At 30.8% G+C, this 14,104-nt stretch overlaps 1 protein-coding gene across 2 annotated transcripts; it reads left to right on the top strand.

Annotated features, from left to right (window-relative positions):
* Positions 1-1,603: 1,603 nt before the first annotated feature.
* LOC107842345 lies at positions 1,604-6,677 on the top strand. Of its 2 annotated transcripts, none has more exons than XM_047397111.1 (3): positions 1,604-2,800; positions 4,614-4,667; positions 6,432-6,677. In XM_047397111.1, the coding sequence occupies exon 1, from the start codon at positions 1,782-1,784 to the stop codon at positions 2,781-2,783; it is 1,002 nt and encodes a 333-aa protein (XP_047253067.1). In that variant the 5' UTR covers positions 1,604-1,781; the 3' UTR covers positions 2,784-2,800; positions 4,614-4,667; positions 6,432-6,677. The 2 variants fall into 2 exon arrangements, with proteins under 2 accessions (XP_047253067.1, XP_047253066.1); XM_047397110.1 differs by having other exon boundaries at positions 4,604-4,667.
* The last annotated feature ends 7,427 nt before the right edge of the window (positions 6,678-14,104 follow it).

Raw genomic sequence — 14,104 nt, 5'->3', positions numbered from 1 at the left:
TTTGGATTGGAAAAGCAAAGCATACAATTTAGAGTTAAGTTGTTTGAATGAGTTTTTCAACATTACTTTTCACTCACAAATAAACCTTCACCCTTTTTTTGGTCTAAAATTCTAGGACTATTAAAACACAAAGTAGTTTTTTACAACCTTTTAGTTTTGATTTTAATGTGTGCACTTTCTTTTAGTAAATGTGAGAGAGTTTCTTTTCTGATCCATTCAAAAAAGAATGTCAGCTCTCTAAACTAGAAAATAGTGTAGGTTGTTAATTTTTTTTTTTTTTTCATTTTACCCTTTATTAAATTATTTTATATCAACAAAAATTTTATTGAATGTTTAATAGTACAATTTTAAAAAATCTTATAAGCATACAAGATATTCAAACACAAACCATTTTTTACGAACTAAGTAACCATGTTATTAAACGGATTATCAACACGATGGCAAGATTGTCCCCTTCAAACTGGCAACTTGGGGCGTACATGGTTTGGTAAAAACAAAAGTTAAACCTCACGTTAAATCAAATCGACTAAAAAAATTAACTTTAATTTGATTTGGTTTGATTTTAAATTTAAAAAATGAATAATATTTAGTTTGGTTATGATTTTACTAGAAAAAAAATAAATCAAAAAACAACTAAACCGAACCAATATATTATATACATAAATTTTATAATTATTTGAATATATAATATCATTTTTGCATAAATAATATAAGATTTTATATTTTTTAATTATTAATTTAATTTTTGTCTACTTATTTCACATGCATTACTATATTTTTAAATCTCATTTCTTAAAAAATATGTCCAAACTCAACACTTTAAGTTTAATTATCTAATTAATAGGCAACCAACATAAATTCTAGTGTTTTACATAATTATTGAAAATCTCAATTTTGGGTCTGTCAAGATACATAATTAGGTCCTGATACATCCAACAAAGATGCATTTTTTTTCTTTATAAAGGTACATAATTAGCTTCAGATACATTTTTTTTTTCGATTTTGAATCTGTCAAGATACATAATCAGTTTCATGATACATACAATAGGGATATATCATTAGTTGAAATTTTTATAATTATTTTGTTAACATAAGGATATGTGGGGTGGGGTGCATTTTCAGTTTTTTATTTTCTTTACTAAGACATTCATCTGAAAGGGAGCCTTGGAGTAATTGGTGGGACTCTTTCCTAAACCCCGTGCATATTTTTTTATTTTTGTGAAGATATCCTTTTATTCTTCAACGACTTGCCTCTTTTGATTATTTAAAGGTTGACCACTCCATTTAAAAATGTATATTTTTATGCAATGTAAACATACTAAAACTTGAAAATAATGTTGAAAAATAATAGAAGATTCAAGTACATTAATCTTGTGATACTAGAGAGATATTTATTGATTCCCAACATTCATTTGAAATAGTTATCTCATGTCCCGTTATTTTATTATTATCGATTTATCATTAGCTAATCATAAATGAAAAAATCGAGTGAAATCGAACCAAATCGATATTCTTTTTTATTTTTATGTAGTTTGATTTGATTTTAGAATTTTATAAATCAATTTAATTAATTCAATTATAATTTTAATAAAAAACAATTCAAACCAAACCATGAGCACCCGGGCTAGCAACTATTCATTAGTGACAACCAAGGATTTACAATATCAAGTTGTGTGCGGCCACAAAAACTTCTATACAGCCTTATCCAGATGAACATGTGTTCCCAAAACTGTAACTATTTCTTTCCCAAACTCTGCCCTTTTGACAAGAATTAACTACAAATGGCTTCCAATCTTCTAAAATTCCATACACAATCCATGAAAATTTCCCACCCCTTACTTCATTTCCACCTGAGTAAACTGCCGTACTTAAATCCCTTAAGCTCTTTAGGAGCGACACAACTTAACCATCTTTATCTCCCTGTTTTCTTCACAAAAAAACCAAAACCAAAACCAAAATTTTCACCTTTTCAATGTTCATTCTGTTCTCCTACCCCACCTACCACCAAAGAAGATGCCATTTCCCAAGCAAAGTTCTCTCTTTCAACTACTTTAGAAAAACCACTTAACAATCCCAAGCTTGTTGGAAGACTCAAGAAACTCAAACAACCAAGATTTCGTGTCGAAATTCCAGTTCTTGATGAGTCTCCATCTGCAATATGTCAGCTTGCTGTTGATATTTTTGGTGGCATGATCATCAAAAGAAAAGGCCCAAGAATCAAGATTCTTCTTTTATGGCCTAACCAAACCTTAACACAAGCTGCAGAGACAGCTTTTGAGGAAAAGTCTTCAAACACCATCATTGAAAATTTGGATATTTCATCAAGAATTGAAAATTCTGGTGATGTGTTAGTTTTTATGGCTCCAGAGGCTTCAAGATTAGCACTAATGAAGGAAATTGCTGATACATTGTACCCGAAGCCCATGGTGATTTTCAATCCTAATTGGGGCTTTGATGAAGAGGGGAGTTTTTGTGAGTTGAGTGGATTTGTGAGTTCATTTGATGTTGTGTATTCATTTATGGGATTGGAGGTTAGAGGGATATTGAGTAATAGAAAAGGAGTGATGTTTAAATGTGTTAAAGATGGTGTTTTGAGTGGTGAGAAATGGTACGTGTTTGTTGAAGAAGATGGAGAGTTGAAGGTGGTTTCAAGGTTTAAAACAAGGCCATCAATTGTGGAAGTTGAGAATGTTTTGTATAACTTGATGGCCGTGAATTCGCCAATCACGAAATCAGCAAAGTTCTTGAAGGATTTGGTGTCAAATGTAAGGGGAAAAAAGTAAAGCACAACCAATTCAAGGTATTAGAACTAAAGTAGATCATGTCTTTTCCATGAATGTGGCTTTTGTTTGTTTTATCTATACCATTGAACAAATATCATTGTGATTGTTTTGGATTGAAGATAGAGAAAGGAGAGGAGAGGAAAAGGGCCACTAAGAGCACGTTTGGGACTGCTTGCTACAAAACTGTTTATTTAAGAAACATTTTTATAAAATAATTTTTTAAAAATGTGCCTTGAAAAATAATAATTTATATTTGATAAATTCATTTGAAAAGTACTTTTGATAAACAGGTTGTGTTTGAATAATCTTTTATAAGAAATGTTTTTTTTAGACAAATAAGAAAAAAATGACATGTATCAATATACTCTTACTACTAAAATTAATTTATAGAGAAAATTTATTTTATATATCAATTATAATATTTTTAATTAAAATTTAATTTTATTTTATTAAAAAGCACGTACTATAAAATTTTCAATCAACATTTATATACATAAATACATTAAAAATATTAATAATGATATATTACTTAAATAATTTAAATATCATTTTAAAATATCAAAAAAAAATATAAAAATTATTTCATAAATTAAATCATTATTTATGAAAAAATTAACGACAAAAATAATTAGTCCTTCATACATCACAAAATTTTCAATAATTACATCACTAATTTTATTTTGCAATATCTCCATACTAGTAGAAGATCTGTCTTGTATTTCTGAAAGTATACCAGAAATCTCATCTCTTTCTTTATAGTATACCAGAAATCTCATCTCTTTCTTCATATATGTAACTACATGGTAATAAATATGTTACTTTTCATGAATTATTTCTGTAAAATTAAAAATTCGAGAAAAAATTTACAAGTGTTGTCAAAATATCATTTAATCTTGTAACGTAATCTATCTGTCATTTATTATCATTAATAGTAAAAAATAAAAAGTTATATATTCTTCGGATCATCATCAATGATTTTTTTAAATTTATTTAAAGAAAATGAGTGAAAATAAAATAATAAAATATAAATCATAAATAAAATAAAGAATTATGACGTAAATATGATGTATAAAATATTAAAATCAAACTTTAATTATATTTATAAGATATGTTAATTTTATATATATAGGAAATAAGTTAATGAATACTTATATGTAAATAATGCAAGAATATAAAAGAAAATGCAATAAATAAATTAGGTGGCAGAGCCAACTATATGCTAATGATGCGATAAATAAATTAGGTGGCAGGACTAATCATATGCTAATGATGCAATTAATTAAATAAAGTAGGTGGAGGTGCCAATCACATGTGATAAGTACAATGAAAAGACAAGTTAGTAAAGTAATGAAAAAGACATAATTAGAAAAATTAAATTTTGATATAAATATCAAAAGTGAATTTAAGAGAGAGAGCAAACTCTAACCAAGATTTCTAGTGAGAGAGAGCTTCTTCCAAAGAAAATGTGTCCTTCTCAAGAAGAGAAGTAGGCTATTTATAGTAAAAAATAAGCTACAGTAAAAGTGCTATAGTGTTGCTACAATAGCATATTTAATTATTACTACAGTGAACTACAATACACACCCACAATAATTTTCAGCAATTGGTTGTTGATGTCATGATGTTAATGACTAATTGGTGATGTGAAATTGATTGAATTTCTTCTTCATCATCTGTGTCAATTTTTTGATGAATGTTGGTAGCTGGGAACTTCAGCTTTAATTTGTTGGAGAATTTTTTTCATTTGTTGAATAAAATCTCCTCAGTTTCTCGACTTTGCTAATTGAGTAATTGTAATTGATTTTTGTTGTAAAAATGAGATTTGGGCAGCATCTGTTGGAGCCAGATATTCAAGATTGTGTCAGAATCATTTTTCTATGTCCGGTACGTAAGCCTTCGTTGAATCTCAATTTTTTTACCATTTGCAATGACCTTGAAGAACTAACCATGAAAGCCCCTTTTGCCCCCCCCCCCCCCCCCCGATTTGTGGAAGATAAATTTTTGAGAAAATATCCACGAATATGAAACTTGTGAAAAAATTGTAAAAGTAGAGTAATTTGGTGAACATCATGAAATCTCTGTGTAAAATATTCATATCCTTCTCGGACTGGGGGAGGAAGAATCTCAAACTTGTGATCATAAATCGATCACCATTGATGCAGAAACCACTAGGAAAATTTCGAAGCCAGTTGCTTTCCCCAGAGGAAAAATCAAGAATGTTTGCCAGTTTTATTTTGAAAGGTGAAGGTATTTATCTACGCTCTTTGATAGTCAAAATAGTTATAATATTGGGGATCAAAAACATCAGTTAAATTCTGATGTTTTAATGAATCATACCCCATTCTTGGGTGAGATTATTCTGTTAATTCAAACCGTGGTATGAGTAACATAAGTTTGGGTTTGTTTATCTTTTTGGAGTTTGAATAGACATGACTTAGTATCTGTGAGGACAAACTCATAAAGCTTTTGGGTATAAGCATGAGCTTTTTGAATAAAAATTTGCTGAAGGGCTAAGTATTTGCTTAGCTACCTCCTGGAGGTTGGAGTGCCAATATTCAGGTTCAATTTGGATTAGCGGCAAACCATTATCATTTTTGAAATAAGTTGAATCGTCCGAGGAGGATCCTTACTAGAGGAAATTGATTGTGCTATAGGCGAGGAAATTATTTTACTTGGTATAAGACAAATATTTGAATTATTTTGTGAAAAATTAAAGAAAAAATTGATAGGATTTTCTACCCCCATTGTATTTTTTATAGTGCTTTTAGAAATCACAGAATGAGAAAATGATGCATGGCTTGAGGCCTCCGTTTTTGAAGAAAATATTTTCTGAAAGATCTGACAAATCTCTTAGATAATCCTTTCTGTTGGCAACTGTCATGGTCGTTGGATCTTTAAGCCCCATGAGTAAGCGGCATTGTTTAAAATCATCTTCTGTCCATAGGACAGATACTGTTTGGGCTAACTGAGCTTCTTCTTCTTCTTCTTCTTCTTCAACTAAATCAGTCCATTTCTTGGGATTGGAAATTGATATTGAATTTGGACTTGTTTGCATCATAAAAAATTGAGGTATTCCCTGCATGGCATAATTAGTTGGGGTTTGATATCTTGGTTGATCTGCTTTAGCCGTTTTTGTTGAATGTTGCTTGGATGCAATCATATTTTTTTGCTGTGGGGTAACAACTTTTTGGGTGGTTTCTTTTGGGGATGGAAGAGCCGAAATTTATGGAATAGTTTTTTTTTCTGGACATTTTATCTCCCTTGGAAGAATTTACTAGTAAGAAGTCTAATATAGGGTTGGAGCTCCCCATGATATATTCAATATCGTAATAAAAAATAGATAAAATAGCTTGCCACCTAGAAAATATGTGCTTAGAGGCTAGGTTTTGCACATCTTTTTGTAAAATAAATTTTGCAGCTTTACAATTTATTTTTAGTAAAAATTTTTAATTTAATAAATCAGCTTGGAATTTAGAAATGCATAACACAATTGCTAAAATCTTTTTTTTGATAGTTGGATAATTTTGTTGAGCTTTATTTCAATGCTTAGATGCAAATGCCACAATATGCTCCTTATCATTCCTTTTTATTTTAAAATGCCACTGTAACCTATATCTGATGCATCTATTTCAACTATTTTAAATGCAGAAGGATCAAGGAGGGACAGGCAAGGGAGATTTTTTTCCTTCAATTTGATTTCTTTGACTACCTTGGTATGGATGTTAGTCCATGGTGGAGGAGATTTTTTAAACCTGTCATGGAGTTATTTTAACAAATTGTTAAGTCAAGGAATAAAATCTGCTATATAATTGAAATATCCTAAGAACCTTTGGAGATGTATTTTATCTAGAATTTGATTATAAAATTTATCAGTAAATTGAATGGACCGTTGAATAGGAGTATTAGTACCTTGACAGATATTATGCCCGAGAAACCTAATATTGACCTAAAAAAGACTATACTTAGTTTTGGACAAAACTAAGCCATTTTTCCTGATGACATTGAAGAAAATTCTCAAGTGTTTGAAATGTTGGTCAATGCTTGTGGAGAACACTAAGACATCATCAATATAGACTATTATGAATTTCTAAAAAGGATTAAAAGTATCATTCATTATTTTTTAAAATTCTGAAGGCGCATTTTTTAGGCCAAAGGGCATTACGTTTCATTCATACTGCCAAATGGTACTGTAAAATCTATTTTATATCGATCTCCTGGATCAATTTGGATTTGCCAGAATCCTTATTTTAGATCAATTTTGAGAAGATTGTAGAAGCATAAAACTGTTAGAGCAAATCTTTGTTGTTTGGAATAGGATACCTAATCCGTCGGAGGGCGGTATTTAGAGGTTTATAGTTGATAACCAAACGAGGGGCTCCTTGTTCGATTCAGAACTTTTATTGACATAAAAAGCAGCACAACTCCAAGGGGATTTACTTGGTGAGATGATCTGTATTTGAAAAAGATCATTAATTTTTGTCTGGCAATGAATTGTCAGTTCATGATTTATTTGAATCGGTCGGGCTTTGGTGGGGATAGTTTTTCATTAAAGTCAGGTTCATAAGAAAGCCTGACAATATTTTTTTTGCAATTCCAGAAGGCTGTGAGCAAATCAGCATAAAGTTCTCTTTCAATCTTTGTTTCTAAGGCCTTGACATTACATTGAAAGGAAGATTCCTGAAGCTGTTGCTGCAGTCTTTAAAATGTTATTTCTTCCTTGAGAAAATTGATTTGACCCTCTTTGTTTTTTTAAAAAGGACAAAACTTTTCGAATGAGAGACTTTTTAAATGGGAGGAACATATTTTTGTCTTCAATAGTTATTCCCACATGAGTGATCCTAAAAGGAATAAGAGGTTTCAATGAATGGAGTGCCTAGTATTACAGGACTGGTTATATCCTTTACTAGGACAAAGGAGGTATAAGATGAAAAAAGCAAATTTTCTAGGAAATTTTGTATTTCGACATTGAAAAGTTTGTAACTGATTCCTAATCTACTACCATTTGGGGCTCTACGGGCTTTCTTAGTTTTTTTTTAAAGTATTTTGTAGAGATAAGTGCCTCTTAGATGCAATTAAGATCAGCACCAGTATCAAACAAGGAAATGATATCTATGATACATGACTTGTTGATGATCAAGGTTATCCGAGTATGCCATCTCCTGATGGATATTCTTGTAATATATTGAACAAGAAAATCTCCTTCTTCTATTTCTAGATCCACTGGATCAGTGACGTCTATTAGCTGAGATTGTTCAGCCTTTGTAAAAAATTATTGTAGGACAAGTCGATCCAAGTCTTGTCTAGCTTTTATTTCCCTAACTTGTTCTTTAAGGAGTACTATTTCAGATTGGAGATCTTGGATAGTTACTGCCATAGGTTTACTAGATGATAAACTATTCAGAACGTCAGTGATGTTGTAAGTATTTGCAATCTGGGGAAGAGAAAATACTCTAGACGAAGATGTAGAAAGATTAGCTAGAGTTCTTTTAAATTGGTCTAGATAATATTTCTATTGATCAAAATCCTGCAAATTGCTAATTATTTCTAGAAGGAGATCTTGTTCTTTTGTTAGAAGATTGATCTGGGGTTGGTCTTTTTGGTCAGACTGGGAGGACTCCAAGTCATGATTTTTGATTTGGTTGAACTCTTGTTCAAATTCTTCATTAGCACTATCGGAATCTCCACTTTCTTCTAATAAGGGATGTTGGATTTGGCTAAGAACAGAATCATCAAGGTTAAGGTTTCTAACTTTTTTAGACAATTTATAATATTCGGCAATATGACCAGGTTTTTCACATATATAACATTTTTCATTATTGGAGGCAGGAAGAGTTGGTTTTGCCGTTGGACTCTCCATTTAGGATGAGAAGATTTTGATTTTCGAAAAAAATTAGGCTTGATAGTAGAAAATTTTCTTTTTGAGGTTGATTTTTCTATAAGACTTCTTCGTACAAGGAGGTAGGCCGAATTATTCACAAAAACTCCTTAAATCTCGTCGGGTTTGAGCCCTGTCTTTAGCTAGTTGCCTTAGTATCTTATCTTGTCGACAGATCTTTAGGGAAACCTGTTGGATTAGACTTGTGAGCTGACTGTAAGTGATTTTCTCATAAGGTATTATACCGTTGGAGTATTAGTTTTGAAGATCTTCTTTGACTAGGTCCCTAAAAGACTTAGGCAATCCATCTAGGAATTGTTTTTCCAATACAGGAGATTTTCATCAGGTTTTTCATAGATCCTCATGAGAAAAGAATCTTTATACCACCTAAAATTAGAAAGCATTTTGCACTTAAGATTGTTGAGTAGTTTAGAGGAACTTTCTCTAAAAATACTCGAACTACCTATGAAAGTTTTGATAGTAGTGTAAATTATATTCGTAGAATTTGGAATAGTTTCTTCATCCTTAAGAATTGGTTCTCCTAAGGAGTCAAATCGAATACTTTGAAAGATATTTTGTTTATCTTTATCAGTAAGATAGGTATCCCACCACCCTTTAAGCTGCTTTGTGAATTCATCTATGAGGATATGGGTAGTAAGTTAATCTGAGCAGTTATGGGCAGTTCTATAGGTTGTGGCAACCATTGTTATCTGCTAAAGTTTGGAGAGAATGTTATACTTAGAACAACCATCTATGTTTCATTCATAGATATTATTGGTGTTGTAATTATTTTGCATAACATTAGGTCTCTCCTCTAATGCTACGTCTGGACGGGTAGCTTTAGGGTAATAAAGTTTTTGTGGCTTATGCCAACTAAAAGATTCAGTTTTGACAGGAGCTATTTCAAGAGGAGATTCTTCCTCTGACTGGCTGTTTTCTAAATTGCTCTGTTGGAGTACCCCAACTGTAGCAGATGAGCCAACACCTGGGTTTTTAGGAATTACAAGGTTGAGAGATTTCTCAATTTGTATGATCCTTCGCTGAAGGTCAGAGAGTTATAGAAAAGATTTTGAATTATTCATTTGAAGTTCCCTAATAAAGATTTTAGGAATCTCATAAGGCTTGAATAATGGAGAGGAAGAAGTGGACGCCTCTGATGGTTTAAGAGCTTAAGACGATTTCGAAGTCAAATATTCACCAAAAGTATGAAGATACTGATTCGTATAGTTATTACCGGTAAACGGTTCATTTTCAGGTTTTCTCTTGAAAGGTGAAGCAACGACTGAGCTATCAGCATGCGAAATAGTAAAACCTTGTAATGGCAGATGTTCAGCGGTGATATCTGCCCCGTTTATGGTTTTATATTTTTTTGAAACATTAATTGATTTAGAAAAAGGAAAATCTAATTGATGATATTCGACATAGGCCTCAAACCATTCAAAGAAATTAATTTATTTCTAGACAGAATTTAAAAATTTATAATTAATTTCTTGGATATTTTTTCTCTCATCTTTTTTAAAGTGATTGAAAAACCAAGTTTGTTTTAAATTATTTGCAGATGAATAAAATTCTATTCTAAGTGTTTCCTTATCAATGTGAAAGTTTTGACTTAAAACCCCTAGCTCTCTACCTAAGGCCGAGTAGGTTGGTGATTGAGGTAGATCATCATGGATTTCAGTAAGAGGTGTTTCCACAGAATATTTGGCTACTGGAATTCTATATTCGAAGTTAACAGTCTTGAGTATAAAGGGAAATGAGGAAACAAAATTCCTAGACGTCTGTATCTCAAAAAGAATTGACGGGGAGCTAGAAACTCTTCGGCTAAGAGATCTCTGAAAGGAGATAGAGAAAGTTTCTATGGAGAACTGTTGGATCTGAGAAACTGTAGTATTCTCAAATTTTTCTGCTGGAGTTGCCTCTTGCAACGTCTAACTTTGAGGCAAGGATACATGATTTCAAGAGATCGGCTTGGGAACCAACAAGTGAGACCGTTGAAGGTCAGTTTTGGAAGAGGACAATTTTTCCTTTGTAGCTAATTTTTAGAGCACCAGAACCAAAGATGATATTCATGGCCTTATACTGAACTCTAAAAATAATGGCTATTGGGAGAGACCCAGATTTGATCTTATAGTTGGATGTCTTAACATTAAGTGTTAAAGAATCTAATATATTTAGATCCTTTAAGGATACAGTAAAATTTGAAAAGCAATCAAAATAAATTGGACCATTACAAAGGCTGATTTCGACCATCCTAGCAAGGAATCATTGAAGTCTAGAAACCTGGAGTCTCTAAGACAAAGGAGAAGAGAGGTATCTAAACCTTCTCAGGAAAGAGGTTTAGCTGCAATTTGGACTAAGCCGAAATAGAGGTAATTATACTCACGCTTACATCTCTCTATAGTCCTGGGATTGAGAATTTTGATCTCTTCATGATCTGATTCAAGAGGGATGGTTTGTTCAACATTTGAAATATGATAGTCACTTGTTAGAGACCGCCATCTAGAATGAGCTTTATAAATTTGACCTTGAGGATGTTTGAAATTTTGCCAGTCATTAATTGATTGATGCAAATCAGAGAAAATAATCTCTTCTTTGAGTTTTGAATTAGGAGAATTGTAGGAAGTTGAAGTGGATGAAGAGGATGAGGAGTTTTTAGAAGGAAAAGAGAAGGGACGGAGGAATGCAATGGAAAATTTACAAGAGAGTGATTAAAAACAACAACAACAATAATTTAAATGCTTCATATCCTTGGATCAAGAGATCATTAGGTTCCATAAAATTTTTTTCAAGTATTCAATTCAATACTATATAAGAGAGTCAGATCTGATAATTAAATTAGTGAAATTTTGTCTCAATCCTATTTCTATTAGCTAGATCAATTTTAACTAAAAGATTCCTCCATCGGATAGTCCAAAGTTTAAAAATAACCATTTGTAAGTCCGCTGGATCTTCATCGACAAGCCAACCATTAATGCTTAGGTAAACAACCTACAGTGTAGATCTGAAAGATCACAGTACTATCTTCAAAATGATCTTTTTATAAAATAGAATTTACTAAGTCTAATAGATTGAATCAAGTTTTACCATTTAAATTACAGATCTTACAATACCATATAATAGCAAGAATATATATATATATATATATATATATATATATATATATATATATATATATTAGTGTGTGTGGGAGAGAGAGAGAGTGATAGAGATATTTTAGTCATGAAAAAAATAATTTTCTGCTTCTGCTTTTTTTGAAAAACAGAAATTTTCTGCTTCTTTCCAGAAGAAGAAAAACTGCTTCTGCTTATTTTCAAAATCACTTTTGTAAATTTACCAAACACTCTTCTTTTTTTTAAAAATATTTTTTCTCAAAACAAGTGCTTTTCGGGAAATAAGCAAGCACTAACTTTAGAATGAAAATGTCTCTTTTGAACCTTTGCAATGATATTATTGTTTCAAAATTTGTTCTATTTTCTTCTTCCGAGAACCATTACAGTTTTGTCCTGTATGACGTTCGTATACTAGCTTTGTCAGGTTTTAGTGAATCCAAAACTAAGTCTCGAATAAAAACTTAATCTGTGCTATCTCGTCTCTCTAACAATACCCCAAAAGGGGGAAAAATAATATACATCGACGAATGAACAATAAGGTAATGGCTTCATGGCATCAACATATGTACTGTTGATGCAAGGAGGTCAAATCTGTGTATGCGCTATCATTTTGCCAATATGGTGATTTCATTCCGTGTTTTAAATCCTTATGAATAATTCTGCATGATATATCCGAACTAGGGGTGATAATTTCAACTCATATTTGTGACAGAAGTCCATTTAACCCATATTTATTAAGTTAAATCATTCATATTTCAATTGAGTAAACATGAACTTCAATCTATATATAATATAAAAGAAGGCCATAGACAAGGTGATGTGACATCTCTCTATGGCCTCCTTTTATATTTATCTTTTTTTTTTTTTTGAAATTTTTCTTCTTTATCTCATTTATATTTTATGCAAAAAGAACCCAAAAGTTACTTACTTAACTCTCTTAATTATGTCAAATGTGCTTAATTGAAATGTTACAACATTAATTAAGATTATTATGGACATTTGAAAGTCCTTTTGTACGTGGATAATGAAAAGGTTATACAAATCTATACATAACTGATTATGAAAAAACATGCATAACTTTTCATATATTTTAACTTATAGATCTCATAAACCCTACCTTTTATTTATTTATTATTATAATCACAAGAGTGATTTCCATTCCTTTTCATGTCCACAACCTTTAAAAACTTTGTGTATAGATTTATCTTTTATCTCTTTTTTTTTTTCTTAAAAAGAAAAATCATAACTATTGTAAGAATAAATGTCTTAATAACTATAAAAAAAAATTATTGTATAAGTTTCTCAAGTATTACTACTCCCATCATTTCAATTTATTATTATAAAAAGCTCGAAATTCTCAATATTTACTACTCGAACCTTTAATATTCCTTTGTTGAAGAATCTAAATATTAAAATGGATCCATAATCTCATATTATCTTACAAGTAGTTTCTTTGAGAAAGAGATCCAAAACAAAAGCAGAAGAACACATCTCTAGCGTTCTAACATATGCTATAAAGGTTCTTCACTGAAAATTATAAGTATATGCATTCAATTCAATATAAATGAATGATATTCTAGCATGTTACTTCTTCAATTATTCTTTTATTTAATTTTGTTAATTTAATCAATCATATAGGTTAAATATATTTTATATGTATAACATATGCAGACAAATTGAGATGGTGAATAAGAGGTACAAGATGATGAGGTGATAGCATCCTATATGTAAAGTGATGATAGACCATTTTTCTTATCATGTGAATGATTTATTTCCTCCATAAGTCAATTATTAGTTTTCATCATTGAAGGTTAGCATTTAAATAGTATAAGATATAGCCTTAACTATACGTAGCAAGTAAAATTTCATAGAATAGAGTATATTAGAATCTCATTTTATTTGATGTATAGTTGCAGGGCATGATAGAATTGTATTGTTTTTCTTCAAAATAAGTGTTTACCTCCACCCCCTCTATCTCTTTTATATTTGTAACTGCCAGATTTTGAAGAATTTAGTAGATACACTAAAGTGGATGAATTTTACTTGACGCAAATTTGAATTAGTCGAACTCGAATGCAGGTGGAGAAATATGATGGCTTGTGTTTTTTTTTTCTTTAGAATAAGTCTAAATTATTTTTCTTTTTCACGTTTGTGATTGAAAAATTATGAAGAATTTAGCAAATATACTGAAGCGGATGACACTTACTAATACGGGAATAACTTATGAAATAGATTCATTATATATCTAATGAATCTATTTTTCTTTGTGCGTGGATATTTCTTAAATTTTGTTTCAATATCTTTTAATGATTTACTTTTTTCGTAAGATATATTCA

Source organism: Capsicum annuum, chromosome 9 (assembly GCF_002878395.1).
Source record: "Capsicum annuum cultivar UCD-10X-F1 chromosome 9, UCD10Xv1.1, whole genome shotgun sequence".
Classification (NCBI taxonomy): Eukaryota; Viridiplantae; Streptophyta; class Magnoliopsida; order Solanales; family Solanaceae; genus Capsicum; species Capsicum annuum.
This window is presented reverse-complemented; position numbering and strand designations above follow the sequence as displayed.

Bases quoted from the DNA above. Each gene is read 5' to 3' on its own strand.
- LOC107842345 (XM_047397111.1), top strand. From the start codon at position 1,782: ATGGCTTCCAATCTTCTAAAATTCCATACACAATCCATGAAAATTTCC.